The 15956-nt window shown below is 39.0% G+C and overlaps 1 protein-coding gene across 1 annotated transcript in view; it reads right to left on the bottom strand.

The window, feature by feature from the left end:
• MAGI2 (membrane associated guanylate kinase, WW and PDZ domain containing 2) overlaps nucleotides 1-15956 on the bottom strand; it is a 713008-nt gene that overhangs the window by 164088 nt on the left and 532964 nt on the right. The window contains exons 7-9 of the mRNA XM_063308087.1: nucleotides 10400-10457; nucleotides 2630-2751; nucleotides 225-407 (exon numbers count right to left, since the gene is read on the bottom strand). Coding sequence (XP_063164157.1) covers nucleotides 225-407; nucleotides 2630-2751; nucleotides 10400-10457 — 363 coding nt within the window. The remainder of the gene's footprint in view (nucleotides 1-224; nucleotides 408-2629; nucleotides 2752-10399; nucleotides 10458-15956) is intronic.

Here is a 15956-nt window from a genome sequence, read left to right on the forward strand (position 1 = left end):
GTAAACCATGATGAGCTCAACTACTTAATGCTTCAGTAGTTTGCTTAATAAACCACAATTGGCTGAGTTCTCACAACCTGATGACCCATATGAAGGAAATCACATTAGCAGTCTGCATGCTGAATGAACCCTGTTACTGAGGAAGCTGCTAATGACAGGCCTATTTATTCTGGTGTTTCATGCACCTTTCTATGTTAGCGTATGCAAGAAACCTTTAGACTTACCTGTTTCCATCTTGCCATCTTGTGCTGCGGGCCCATCAGGGATGACACTCTTCACCTGGAGAAATTCATCGGGCTCATCCCCACCAATGATGGTAAATCCAAAGCCCATATTGCTTTTTTTAAGAGTGGTGCTGAGGAAAGTGCCTTTCAGCTGTGAGGCATCCCGGGTGAAGAGCGGCTTTTCTACATCAGTCAACATAAAGGAAAACATGAGATGCTTGGGTGGCACTGTATGTATGCACACACACACAGATGCACACAGACAAAATAACAGTGCAGCAGAAGCAATAGCAGGGACAAAGTGGCATTTGTACAAGTAAAAGCAAAGTAAGAGTGCAAGCATTCTGAGAGAACGAAAAGTATTAGTGAGTTATTTTCTATGTAAAGCTAAAACCAGCAAGGGAAGGATTCACTTATCTAAAACAGCATTCCTTAATTCCTTAATTAATTGCTTAATTCTCTGTTTGTTCAGAGTTGGATTTTTGGGGTACTGAAAAGGGATCTAAAATGAGAAACTGGCAGGAGGTGCTTAGCCAGATGGTTATTTTTCAACCTATCCAAGTAGGTTTGCCAAACTACTTGAATGCTGACTTCTCAATCACACTAAGGGGCTGCGCACATGCGTTCCTATTTGTGTTTTCATGGCATTTTTAATCTCCACAAGTGTGATTTTAGAATCTGGCAGCTGAAATGGTTCAGTAATCCAGAATTCGCTTTCAGAGAGATCCCTTGGAAGTGTGGCAAACAATAAGCCTCATTTGATCACGAGGGCCTCTGCGGCTAGGCTTAATTAGGTGATAAAAATCACAGGATGAGGTGAAAAGCTCGGTGTTCACTTTTTTAAAGAATTCAACACACTACTTTTTATAAAAGTGCAGCCCAGGTAAATAGCAGCACTTGGACATACCATACAACCTGTACATTCCAGCATTGTCCCGCCGATATTGAGACAGGTCACTCACACTGCGAGACCTCTGAGGAGCAGGGCGCGGGTGAACATGTTTGGGCCTAGGTAATGTTGATGAGGCGCTGTCTACTGATATAAAGGAGAAGAAGCCTCATTCTTTGCGTATAGCCTTATATAAATATTTAATCTCTGCACCAATATAGACCGTTAATCACCCTTTTCCATTGCGTGCATTAACCTATTCATTACTAATATATGCATTGTTATTTTCCCACCAAACAGAGTATAAAGTCATCTTGCAGAGGTTGCCAAGGCAAGGTAAAGTCAGCTTATAAAGTCTCCCTCAACATCAGCTCAAAGCGTGAGGTAAAAAAGTAAAGAATTCCTTGAGTTGAGCACAACTCCTGGTGAACACATGTCCACGTCTAAGTTGACGTCCGTGTGCCATTGCCTTTTTGTAGTATGTCTGTACTGTCCTACAGCCGTGATGACCGCCCACCTAAATGCAAACCAGGTCTGTTTCAGTTTAGCTTTTTCATCATCCGCCAGGATTGGCTATTTACTGTCACCTGAGGAACAATTATTCTATGAGACTCATCTGTTATCTGTGCAGCTTCTTTCGGATAACAAAGCCTAGGTTAATGGCTGTGCCCCTTAGCAAAATGCAGTGTAATGCTACTGTCTGTATAGATCAAACATTTGATCAGGACTATGGCACAATGAGAAGAAGAAAAATGCCCTTTTTTCTTACGCTGCAATCCTGTCATACAAACAAACAGGCATCCCTCAAGCTGCTACTGGTCTGCAAATGAGTGCCCCTCTTGTGGATGACAGCAGTTTGGGAGGGGAGGACTGGACTTTGGAAAGAAAGAATGAACTCCCTTTCCCATGTGCCACAGCCTTGGTCCTTCTTTCTCTCATCCTCAGTGGTTGCCAGTAAACGAAAAGAGACATGTGCAATTTAGCATCATTTGTGTAAGGAGGACAACAGGACCAACATATATCATCTACTCTTTCCCTGCTTCTCTGTTTAAAAGACAGAGTGGAGGTTCAGTGAGACACTTAATGATTTTGCTCCAGTTCCCCAGGGGACTATATGGTCTCTTTTTAGTCCCATCTGGATTACCCTATTACTATTATTGTTAATTAGATTTTTCTGCTTCTGTGTAGCAAAACAAACCTTATCAGTAAAGCAGCAATGTTGGTTTGTCTTAAATAGGCTGGAGAAGATCCCCACCCCACCCCCGACCTTGAATTAGATAGGCTTACCATGACAACATTTAAGAAAACGATTTAAACATGCAGTTTTGCCCCATCCCTACTAGTTTCGGAATTTTAGAAACTGTGACGATCAACCAAAATCTTTCAATGTTTTGGGAGAAAAAAATTAGATGTTTTCTATATTCATATCCACATATTAAAAACACTGTTACAGGTGTAACACAAAACTTAATAGAATTGATCAGTCTGAAATGTGTGCACTGCGGTGATAGTGTACCTCGGAAACTTTGGGCTGGCATAGGCTTGATTCCAAGTTCTGCGTTGGGCATGGTACGCTGCTGTAACTTCCTTTTGGCTTCCAAAACGGGATTTTCAAATTGTGTCCTTCTATTTATGTGGCTGAAAATATAAAGAAACCCACTGTCAACTGAAGTGATCCTTTTCAAAAATGGTCTAGTGAAACCTTACTTGACCGGACCTCAATGAAGAGGAGACCTACTTTCTGTGCCAATTAAAGTCATAATGATGTCATTACACAAATGCTGCAAAAGATGCTGCACATGTCCTTCATGTCACAACATCATTACCCAAACAACAGAAGTGTATTTATGTCATAGGATTGCACCTTCGAGGCTTAACTGAGTGCTAAAATGAACTTACTTGTAAATTACATGTAAGTAGCTTTGATTGTATTGCCTCCAAAGGCAATAGAAAGGGTTATGGAGCATCAAGAGCCAAGAGGATTCATGTAAGTCACAGGATGGAGAGCTCAAGCAAATCTTAGAAGCCAGGAAGACTAGATTATAGTGGTAAAATAGGCTACAGGGAGTAGAACTGCTATTGCTATCCAATAGGTATCTGGCAGCTTTAAAAGAAGCTGTTGCGTACTTGGCTTGTTTAGAAATATGCCAGTAACAAATACAGACACACACATGATGTGCCTAGTTCTTCCCCAAGTGCTCGAAATGCAGAGACTAGCTTAGTGATTCCACAGTGAGGGAAAGACTTGGTACAAATAACAGATCTGTTCTTTCCTTTTTTAAAAAATATCCAAAAAATGAAGAGTAGAATACTGGAAATAATTATCAGGCTGCAATCACAGGGAATATATGTAATTGTATGTCTGATTATTACCATTATTCTTTGTTAGCTATCAGGAGTGGCTCTTCTCAGTCTTTCCCTTGCCATATTTATGTTATCAAATTTCAAAGAGCAAAACATAAATTTAATGCTTACTATTATCAAACAACTAGGAATTTGTACTCAGTGAAGAATTTTAGAGGACACACAGATTGTGGCTTTGGAAAAATCCAGCTAATATCCACAAGGCAGACTAATAGAAAACAATAATTTATTGTAAACCACCCAGAGTCCCCCCATGAGGGGGAGATGGACAGTGAATGAATTTATAAATAAACAAATAAATAAATAACCAAATACAAAATATGTGTTTTGCAAATCTCTCTAGCCATTGCCTGCTCCCTTGCCTGACATCTGTTTACCTGTCTGATAATTCTGAGGATTTTACATTATGTTTGCATTCTGATTTTGAAAGGATTTTTAACCTTCTGTTTTTCACCTCTTGCATGGAAATAATCCTACTTAGGTTTCTCTGGGGCATTTGGGCCTATCAACCATTGAGTCACGATAACTGGTATTGGAAAGCTCCAATTATTTGTTACATTAAAGCATTCCTTTTATACAGGCATAGTGTGTGACTCAATGGACCGAATGCTCTCCTTTCCTGCACATTTTTTTTATTTTGGTTTGCACCATACTGCTAGTTTTCCTTGCTTCAATGAGTTGTAGCTATTTGCTTAAAAAGTTCCTTACTGTATCACATTTGTTCTCTATGGTGCATAACATGAATTATATGTGCTAATCCTTATTGAAAGTAATATTTTGGACAGGTGATTTATTGCATTAAGCCAATCATTTTGATATATTATGCTCTTATGATTAATGGTAAATAAGAAAGGCATGGAGTGTGGAGGTAGGTGGCCTTTAAGATTAGAAGAGCAAAGTGGATTAGTCTAGGAGAAGAACAAAAGTCAGACCCAGCTTTATAGAAGAGAAAGTAACGTAGAAGCTGTAGGCAATAGAATTTGGGTTTGATGAACAGACAACTAATGGTTAGTGGCTGTATTTGCTGTTAATATATATTTACTGCTAGAACTGTAAAGAGAAGCATGTGTGGCATGCTTTGCTGTCTACTTTAAGATAACTTGTTTAGGTGTCTGGAGGAGGTCAGAAGATGCCATTGACTTCTGCAATTCATGCATCAAAATGACTCAAGCCAACCTTGATAGGAAGATATGTAATAAGCTGAACATTCATTTGTATAACAATACAATGGTATACTGTATACGCTGTGTCACTAGATACTTCCACATGTTGTTTTTAAACTTTATTTTGCAACTGCGAGGACTAGAAAAGCATTGTTTGTTTATAAAGGAAATGGAACCTTTGGCACATTAGTTTTCATCAAACATCATTACACCTGCCAATTGCAACATTCTTAAGGTGGCATTATTATTGTTGTTGTTGGGTTTTTTTTCTCCCAGGGAATAATAAGAAAAAAATGTTTAAGAGGAGGAACAACAGTTTACTGATTAAAAAAACCAAAGATATCCTCATCATCTCCATTCAAAATGATCAGGTAGCAGATGACATTAAAGGACTCTGTAACAGGCTTTTAAAAAAAGGCCCTGCCATAGCACACCATACTGAATCAATAGTTCTACATAAGGAGACTTCCTGGGTCCAGCACAGATTCTGTCACTGTTTTACATGAAACTGTTACAGTAATTCCCACTGAATTACTTGTTAAAGAGTCACATCAGGTGCTTTCTTCTCCTAGGCTCCTTTCTAGCATACATCTGTGTCAGTTTTACAGAATCCAAACCAGGCTGCTTTCAGTAAACACCATGGTCATGTTTTAGACTGTCTCACCATAGACTGACAGAAGTAAAATCCATGAAGGAGATAAAACTCTGATGGCCACAGGTTGTGGGAATTGATCCACAGAAAGGTAAAGGCACTTTTAGAAATAAGGTTCTGAAAAACTTCGTAAAATTCCATTCCTCTAGATCACCCTGATCTGCCTATCCTGGAGATGATCCAACAGTTCCCCAGAGGTTAATCCTCCAGACCAAAGGTGTTACGAATGTGGTGCACTCTGTTTTGTCTGACACATCAGATCTAAAGCACCATTTCTGGTTCAGAGGTTTATCTTCTGCAAAACTGATAGACCACCCCAAGAATAGCTAGAATGGCATGATCTGGAAGAGAAACAATTTCTTACATATGAATTCAGAAGCCAAAGAGAGCCATTTCTTTTTCCAGCTGGCCACACAAACTTTTTCAACTGAACTTTTTATGATATGTCTATTTTTATGATATAATTAAAGCTCTGTGTTACAATGGGATATTATCTCCTTAACAACAATGCCATCTATTAAATATCAGTGATAAAAGGAAGCATAATATTGTCACATTTTATGATGAAAAATGAGAAGCAATTTTTATTTCTAGCCTATGATCTTAGCAGATTAAAACACAGATTTTATCCTGACTATAAAGGTTTTTATAAATGTGATCTCACTGTATTTCTACTGCCATTAGAGCTTTACGTATTATTCCAGATCTCGATTAGAGTTTTCTTACTGCTTCCTTTTTAAAAATAAATGCTAGAAAAATAAAAATTTTCAGAAATTTGAAAAAAAATGTGTAAAATGGGTTAAGTATATTAAAACCAGTAGTATAGCTCTCTCTCCAGGTCCAAGTTTTTGAACACACCTGTACCACTTTGGGACTGACTCCACCTTTCACCTACTAAACAAAGCAGCTATTTAGGAGAGAATACACATGAACATTTATGACATACAGAGCAGTATATTTAGCTTCTCTTTCAGTGACTCTAATAATCCAATGTTGGTGTTGGAAGAAAACAATTTCAAGAGTCTTTGCTATGAGAGGGGTGGTCATATAAATTTTTCAGAAGGAAGGAAGGAAGGAAGGAAGGAAGGAAGGAAGGAAGGAAGGAAGGAAGGAAGGAAGGAAGGAAGGAAGGAAGGAAGGAAGGAAGGGAATTCTATCCTAAAATTAGACAGTCAGGAAAAAATGATAGGTAAGGGAGAAACTGTAGTCACCAGAAGTCCCCTATACTCTCCTGTGATTGCAATTTTTCTAGCTAGCAGGGTATCCTGATGGATCCACTCTTAAACCTCCGAGGCGATCAAATTTGAAAAGAAGAAATAATTGGTGGAGAGGTTTAAGCATCACCTTTTTTCCTCCTTCCATATTTCAGCTCCAAATTCTCCCCTCCTTTCATTTTTTTTTTTTTTAAATTAGTGCAGGAACTCTTTGCACATAGTTAGCCCTACTGTGAGAAGCAATGCAATGATGTATAAATTCCTGGGACAAAATAAACCGGAGAGAATGACTGGAAAACTGTCTGATATGCTCACTCAGAAAACAACAACAACAATACAGTGCTATACTTTCTCCAGGCAGCAATTTCATTAATTAGGCAGAGGATATTCTAGTTAAACCACAAATAATATATGTCTGTGCATATGTGCACACTTTCTTTCGCTTTGACCAATGTGCCAACAATAATTTCATCAGTCTTGCAGAAGACACTGCTGCTTCATGCTTGCAATTGCTTTCCATAATTCTACTTTAAAGGTTTTTTGGAATAGTGGTAGACTTGTTGTACACACTTTTAGTTAGGGTTCTTTGTGCTTAGGGTGATCAATAATGAAGTAGTGATCATGTGTTTTGAATACATTTCACCTCACATTCTAGTGAGGCTTCCTCAATATACTGCAATATTGCCTTGCAGTATTTATAGTCTGTGTGAAATTTGAATTTGGGGTGCAGCAGTGGTGGGTGGGTTTGTGACAGAGAAGGTGGCTTCTTAGGAAGTACTAGTTGATTGGTAGTTGAGAATGATTGTTGTCCAGAAAACTAGCTTTGATTGAACAACAACAGTCTATCATGGTCATGAACCAGTGCAACTTTGATTGGATGATTGATTCCTTCATTCATTGGGGAGTGGGAGACACGTGTGTCTCTGAGGTGATACTTTTCCTGATGGCAGGGCTGTAACAGAAAAGACACGCTTCCTTAGTCCCACAAGATGACAACATTTAATTAAGGGGACTTGGAGTGTACCTACTCTGTGCAAATGTACCAGAAGGCAGGCAGAAACAACTGGAAACAAGTGGCCCCTCAAATAACCAGAACTTATGCCATGAAGGGCTTTATAGGTGATGACTAGGATCTTGAACTGTAAGCCAACTGGCAGCCAGTATAACTTATGCAGCAATGATGACACAGGGGAATAACCAGGAACACCCATCACTGCCCATAATGCTGCATTTTGAACCAGCTGTAGCTTCCGGATGGTCTTCAAGAGCAGCATTGTAGAGCGCAATGCAACAGTCTAATCACAAGGTGACTAGGGTATGGGTGACCATCTGATGGGTCTTCTGGTTGAAGAAAGGGTGCAACCGGCACGCAAGTCAACCTGTGGAATGGCTTTCCACGCCACAGCTGCCACCTTCTCTTTGAGCAGTAGATGTGAGTCCGGGAGGACCCCCAAGTTCTGCACAAGTCTTGAATGGGGAAGTGCAACTCCATCCAACACCAAAAGTGAAAACATCCCCAATCTAGGGGGCCTAGATGTTCTGAAATTATTTCTTTTGTCTTTGAAACATTATTCTCTGCAGGGGAAATTGTTGGCAGGGGAAAGAGGAATAAATATATTTGATCATCATCTGGAATTCTAGAAGACTATTCATCTAACTTTTGATGTAGTTTTTTGTTCCTTGTTAACATCTTGTAACATAATAAAATCTTTGGATAACTTGAACTGCATATTTTCCTTCTTAAACTGCATGTTTTGAATCTAACTGCATGATAAAAAAATGATTATATCATGCTTTGCTTGAGACTACTGATTCAGGTTGAACAATCCTATTTAAATGTATATAGTATAATTGTAAAATATGTTTAATTCCAACAGAAGAGGTTAGCTCAGCACAGAGTTGCATTAACAACTCTCACCCTTTGCTCGTTTTCAGTTATTTCATTTACAGAATTTTTTTCTTCTGCTCCACTTATCAGTAAAAGCTTTCTGATGGCATAGTTGTGCTGCCAATGGCACTTAAATTACTTTTTTTTTTTCTGAGAGCAAAAGGAAGCATTTTCAAGATTCACACTGAAAAAAAGCATTATTCTTCCAAAGGAGCTTCAGAGTTGAGAGCATTAGTTGAAAAGATCCCTATGGCTACCTCAAGGCACTCTGAGGACTGTGTTAAGTTTCCATGTGCAATATGAACACTTTTCTGTCTAGGATTTGAGGAAAAAGATGGGGGCAGAATTATTAGAAGATCCAACCGTTTACAGAATGTGGCACTGCAAATTGTACTGTGTCTCAGGGCTATCTCGCCTTTCAATAGAAAAGATTCTGTAAGATGCGGCTCACAGAGTTAAGAGAAATAGCACAAAATTACAAAGAACCACAATAATGTGTGCAGGAAAAAAAAAATGAAATGAGACCAAACACTTAGCAAAATAGTAAAACCTTTTAAATTCCCTCTATAATGGTAAATAGCCCAATCGTATAACACACGTCTATTCAGAAATAAGGTAAAAATCTCCCTTAAGCCAAACTCAATCCCTAATGACTTTAAAGACACATCCATGTTGTTTTCTTAGGAAAAATACAGAAGTGGTTCATCACTGCCTTTTCCAGGATAGCTGGATTTTGCATCTGGAGAGAGAATTTCAAAATTTGGTGCTACAACTGAAAAGGCTCTCATGCAGTAGATGACAACTGATGCTGATAATCATTAATTAAAGCCCTATGTGGCACAGGACTGGGTTATTTGCAGGAAAGCTTCTCCCAAATGATATATGCCCATCCCACATACTATAATAGGGTGGGCATGCTTTGGGAAACTTCCCTGAAACAACACCAGCTGATGGGGCCCAGAAGTCCTTTTCTGTTGAAGCACCTGTCCTCTGAAATGATCTTCCCCCTGAGATATGGCTGGCCTTGCTTCAGAAAGGCAATAAAACAGGCTTTTCCCTCAGACTTTGAGGCCCGGATGATTGGAGTTTCACATCTGGAGATAAAATTAAATTAAATAAAATTCCCTTCTCACCCCTGTGGGTGGCATATGTCTTCCTGAACCTTGGGTCCTCTACCAGAGACCTGGGAGTTTGAGGGTTCTGTGCAGTATCTTAGCTGTTCCTAGCACTGTCCACTCTCTGGACAGAGAGCTCTGATGTTGTTCCTGGGATCTGTTGGAGCCACTCTCCCAGCTTAGGAGACACAGCCCTGAGTGCTCCTACCACCACTGGGACCACTTTGGCCTTTACTTTCCACATCCTCTCTAGATCCTCCTTCAGGCCCTGGTACTTCTCCAGCTTCTCATACTCCTTCTTCCTGATGTTGCTGTCACTTGGCACTGCTACATCTATCACCACTACTGTCTTCTGGTCCTTGTCTATTACTACGATGTCCGGTTGATTGGCCAGTACCTGCCTGTCTGTCTGGATCTGGAAGTCCCACAGGATCTTAGCTCTGTCATTCTCCATGACCTTCTGTGGAATCTCCCATCTGGACTTGGGAGGGTCTAGCCCATACACTTAAATTAAAAAAAAAAATCCTGATCACCTATTAATGATTTGGATTTTAACTGAAGTTGTTCACTTTGTTTTGGTTTCAGTTTATTTACTGCACACTGCCTGGAGTCACAATGTTTGAGTGGGGTGACCATATCAAATAAACAAATAATATCAGATTGCACAACTACAAAAATGCTAACTCTTTTCTATGGAAAATACTCTTCAAACGAGTGCTACTACTTCTTTTTTTCTTTCAGTTGGGCCTTCTATTTTCTGTCACGTTTTAAGGTGTACAAGAAAAAGAACACCACAGTGGGCTGCTTCTTTCAACCTGAAGTGCCACATGGGACATTAGCAATGGTTTATACAAGATTAATAGGCAGTTAATAACGGTTTGAAAACTTACTCAACATAATAAGTGCCATAAATGGGATCATCAATTTTCTCCCAGCCATATGGTAGTTCTGAAAAAGAAAGAGTAATGCCTGTCAGTACTTATAGCACAGGATGCCAAGATTTCTAAAAAAATAACAGAAGAGTATGGTTGTCAATGGGAGAGCAACATTAAACCTAGAGCTCAGAAGCAATGCCAAATGTTAGACATACACCTTAGAGGGGCAAATGGTTTTGCCATGAAATGTGGCAAGAAAATGCAGGCTGTTGTCTGCCAAAATAAAATACATGTTTATGGTTGTCTCTGCCATACACAGATGTGGTTCATCCATGAGTCTCTCGTCCATGGAAACTGGGAAAGCCTTGGTCACCTAAAAACCCCAAATTGCCACAGCGGACTAAAAAGAAGCAAAGAGGTATTGTGATCACTATGTAAACACGATACAAGGGGGGGAAAATACTGTCATTGTTACATCATTCAAGAACATTCACAATTCAGTTTAAATGTAATCAGAGTTAGCTCTGGTTCAACCAGAGTAAGTGCAGGTTTCATATATTTGCTAATGTGATGAGTACTGTACAGAGGCATCCACAGGTTGGAGGCCATGGCTATGACATCAAAGTCCTACCCCATTCTACATGGGATGCACATAAGAAAGGGGCACAGTCAATGGTTGCCATGTTGACTTTTTTATCCTCTGTGGATGCCTCTACATGAGTAAATCAACAAAAAAACAGGAATAGGCACCTTCAGGTCATGCCACACTCTTAGTGGCTACATGGGGATGTTCATGTTGCTTTATTTGCAATAATACAAAAATGGTTTGCTGTTAGCTTCTTCCAGGGTGTTTCCAGCTTTCCCTTCTAGCTTACAGCTAAATTTGACCAAGAGTTGCCCAAACCCAATAGTTTTCCTGTTGTAGTTTCTTATGCATTGCCTGATCATTTATGTTTTACTTCCTTTGCCATCAGCAGAATGATTCTCACCTTAACCATTTCTACTCTCACATTTTACTAGATCTAAGATATTTTTAACGGATTAAATTTTATAGTCAGGAACTTCCACAGTGGGCTTTAAAAGAGATGGCAGCTGAGACTTAAACAGGTAGAACTTCAGTTGTGTGGTCAAAGCTACTATCTTGATTTTTGTAACCCCACCCACAGATACCCTTGTTTATAGTAGTTATTAAACCTCCATTTCAGTTTTTAATACCCTTGAATAAAGGAATACAGTTCAGTTCAGCATTTAAGTCCAAGTATTTTACCCTCCCTTTTAAAAATCTTACTTTTTCTTTGTACTTTTACTTTTGAATTCTCTCCTTCCATCATGAAGCTGTGCTCTAATGTGGTAATAGACCATAATAAAAATATGTATATGCATATATGTACCTATGGAACATTTCTTGAAATAGTTTCATTTGTATAATCAGCAAAAATATTTATGGAGATCACACAAACTGCCTAGTGTTAACTATTTATTAGAATTCATGCTGTCAGTGACAAGTTAGGCCTTCTATTATCCTCACTTTTCAGTTTTCAATCCATCCATCAATCCATCAAATAAAACATCTGCATTGCCTTTGAACTCAATCTTCTAATCAAATATTCACATAGCCTTAGTAATTGTTGTCAATTTTATACTTACTACAGTACATTCCTAGATTGACTGCTGGCAATTTGCAGTGCTATGTAATGAATAAGGATAGTTGAATAACCAAATGACCCTCTAAAATAGCTTCCTATGTTTTGCCCCTTATATTTGTTATTCAGAGACTAGCAAAGACAGATAAAAGGGATATAACATTAAATAATGTATCACATGCTATTAAAACACATAGAATTAAAAACTACCAAAATTATGGCATATGTTATAAGTTGGCATATGTTATAAGTTGAAAAGCACATAGTGCTACATATACAGCTTTTTAAAAAGCCTGGGTGAATAAAATTGTCTTCTCCTAGTGCCAAAAAACGACCATGAAAATCATACCAGATGAACTTTCTTGGATCCAAAGATACCTTTGAGACAAGCCACACCCCATCCCAAGTGGAAATGTTGTTATTTTCTTGGTAACAATACAAACTTCAGGATCTTTTCACCTTTCCTTACTTGCCTACAGCCAAAGTTGGCGGAGTTGCCAAAAGCCAACAGTTTTCCCATTGTAGCTACTACTGTTTTATGTGCCTTCTCCTTGTGCCAAAAAAATTCCACTATGAAGTCATACCAGACAAACTTTCTTGGATCCAAAGAATTATGAATACATTGCATCTTCCCACAGATGAGACTTTCCAATTTTGGCATTTTATAGCTTTGCTTCCTCTCTAAACTTTCCCAAACTTATTTGCTTACTCAAATCAGGGTGGCATAGTTATTGAGAATCTTTAGGACATTGAAACAGCATGGAAACAACATTGAAATGTCCCTAATTTCCAGGATTGACTGAACTATTTTCAGCTTCTTCATTGGATGCATTATTCAAAAGGATTCTGAAATCAACAACATTTAATGACTCAATGGAGCATCTGCAACAAAAACTGCTTTCTTTCATCCCATATTATTATGTTCAATTTCCCATTGCATGGTAAAAACAGGTTAGGCATGAGGGATGCAGATGTATCCTAGAAGAGCTTTTCAACTTCAATATTGATTTAATATTTCAACCTTAATATCGTAGTTGTACCTGAGGTTTATTGGGCTCAACAACTAAATATTATATTCAAATCAGATTTGATTAAAGGAATATTGCTATTGGTTTTAAACTGTTTTTTAAATTGCATTCCAATCTTGGTTAAATAAAATCCAAAAGCATTTACCCAGCAGGAAATGTTTTCCTAAACCCTTTGCTGCAGCTACTTCATAAAATATAGAACTAAGTACTTGCATCTAGCACAGTTAAAAATAAGTTCTTACAGTTTCCTGCAGAACCGAAGATTGTTAGAATACTGGTCTGGATGCAGAGTTAATTAAATAGAAATCTATTTATACAACAGGGCTTCCTCCTTCACTGGTACCCAGGAAATTGGACTTACAGATTACAGTAGGAAGGGGAAGAGGACAAAAAGGTTTTGAATAGGCAGAGCTAACGGAATGTCCCCCACACTTCATTTGCCTGGGTTTTAAAAATCTTACTTGAGTTCAGTAGGATGAGAACACAAGTCATGGAGTGTCAAGATTTTTCCACCAGAATCTCACATTACACCTTATATCAGGGATAATAGCCAGGTTCCATTTTTTTCAATGAGGAACAAATATAATTAGCACACAGAGAATTTTCTCCACCCAAAAACTAGCCCTGAGGTGATGAAAGGTCTTGACTATTGCCTTTTTCAAAATTTCATGCATCCAGCTTATAATATTATAATGCAGGAGTGGTAAAAGTTAGATTTCATTTTAGAAAAAAATCAGAAGGAATCTGGTAGCACCTTTTCTGACTAACGTGCTCCATTAAAAAGCATACACTCTTGTGAGCTGTACATCTGATGAATGAGCTGCTCTTAAGTTTTTTCAGCTACCTTCCTGAATGCCAGTTCACATCTACCAGCCCTTCTCCTTTGGCCCATGTACACTCAAAATACTAACTCCTTTCTTGGGTTGTCAGCATCTTCTATTGCCAGGCTGATTCTGTTGCTCCCACTTCCTTTGCAATGCTCACCTCTCTCTGATGTATCCCAACACCACAATTCCTCCCAACATGCCTGTACCACCACTGGCTGGATAGTCTTCTTTTGTAGTTGATGTGAGTCTTCACTCTTCAGCAGAAGACCCAGAATTGAAAAGATGGGAAGGAGGAGTTTACACGAATAAACACATGGCTCCCCTTCCTTAGTATATAAATCTGTTAATATGTATGCACACCTCTGGAAAATATTTCCCATTCTGAGGTTAGCACACATTCATTTCAAGTATGAGGTGAAGGGAATATGTTGGCATAAAAACCCAACTTATTTATGAGGAGATGTATTCAAATTATTGGAAGCACACTGTTCTTCCTCTGGCTCATTTTGTCCTCTTATTTGCTGAAATATGTATGTGTATGTGAATTGTCTGGGATGCCACCTTTAGATCATGGTAGAAGGATGTAGGCAAGTATCAGAGGAAACGAATTAAAGAAGCATACACAAGAACTGAAACTTTTCTTCTGTTATACTTACTGTTATGTTAAAAAAAAGAAAAACTTATTTGACCATATTGCCTCCAGACACAGAGTGAAAACAGGAGATAGCAAAGTCAAATTACAATTTTACTGAAAGAAGCAGTGTCGAATCAGAATTTTCAGCCAATTCCTTCTACCTTCCCATGAAGAGACTGTTTCTGGGGCTACTAATAAAATTTGTATCACAAACCTGTCCTACTATACTTGGCTGGAAACTGCAGAAGAACAATCCCCCATAGCCTGAAGAAGCCATGAGCTTAACGAGAAAAACTACAGGAGGTTGCCATAAGATATAAATACCCACCTTTCTAAAAACCAATGCCACCTTGACTAAATAAACAGCCCTTAAAAATGTTGTCTATGTTCATGATTTTTTCCCCCCTGACTTCTAACACTAGTTGCATTATGGCCTACAATAAGCTAGAGAATCACCCCAGGCAACTCCCTGAGTGAAACATCTGATTTCACATCACTTCCAAGGAATTATTTAAAGGTCCTTCAAGTCAAGCTTCACTCCTGAGGACTTCATGGATGCATCCATGTTTTGTTTTATTTTATTGGCTTTGGAGGCTATCCAATTCCAAGTGACTCTGGAAAGCTTACAATTCTAAAAGTAGAAAACAATGAAATGAAAGAAAATGACATGTACATTTGGAACGAACAACCCAGCCTGTTATATAATTTTCTTGATAACAGTTTAGAAGTGGTTTGTCTCTCTCCATAATGATCTTGATTCCTGGTCTAGCTTATGATCATGGTACTCCCTGGAGCTTTCCCATTAAAGTCAGATCTCTTTAGTTTTCTTAGATCAGTCAGGGTTGGCTAGATGTTGTGTCATGTCCCCCGTTGCGATGTATACATACATCACAATGGGGAACATGCCTTTCTGGTGAAGGGGAGGGGGGAGGAAAGAATCAGTGCTAATCCCATAAGCACTGAAAGACAATACAGATAAAGGACAAAGGAGCCATACCTTTGCCCTGACCCGGGAAGCCATCATCCTATCTCCCTGACATCTCTGCATTACCACGGGGGACACACCTGCTCCAGACACAGGAAGAGGACAGAGGTAATCAGCGCTAATCCCCCTGATCGCCCATCGAGACTCCGGAATCGCCCCCTGATCGCCCATCGAGACTCCGGGTTCACCGTCGGTCAAGACTTTGGGACAATGGGGGGTGGGGAAGGATCAGGTCCGCACTGCGGGTATTTACTGGCTACCTCGCGTGCCATGTGCTCATTCCCATCTTTCTCTGTGTCTGCATTCTATTCTTAATAAACCAGATATCCTTAGCCCTGGCTGGTGAGTCTGTGTTTTTTTGAATAAGGCAACCATCACATAAAGACGGGAATCAAAATTTTTTTTTCCGCTAGCACCATTCCAGATTTCATCTATGAGGGATCAAAGCTGGCAAT

Source organism: Candoia aspera, chromosome 7 (genome assembly GCF_035149785.1).
Source record: "Candoia aspera isolate rCanAsp1 chromosome 7, rCanAsp1.hap2, whole genome shotgun sequence".
Classification (NCBI taxonomy): Eukaryota; Metazoa; Chordata; class Lepidosauria; order Squamata; family Boidae; genus Candoia; species Candoia aspera.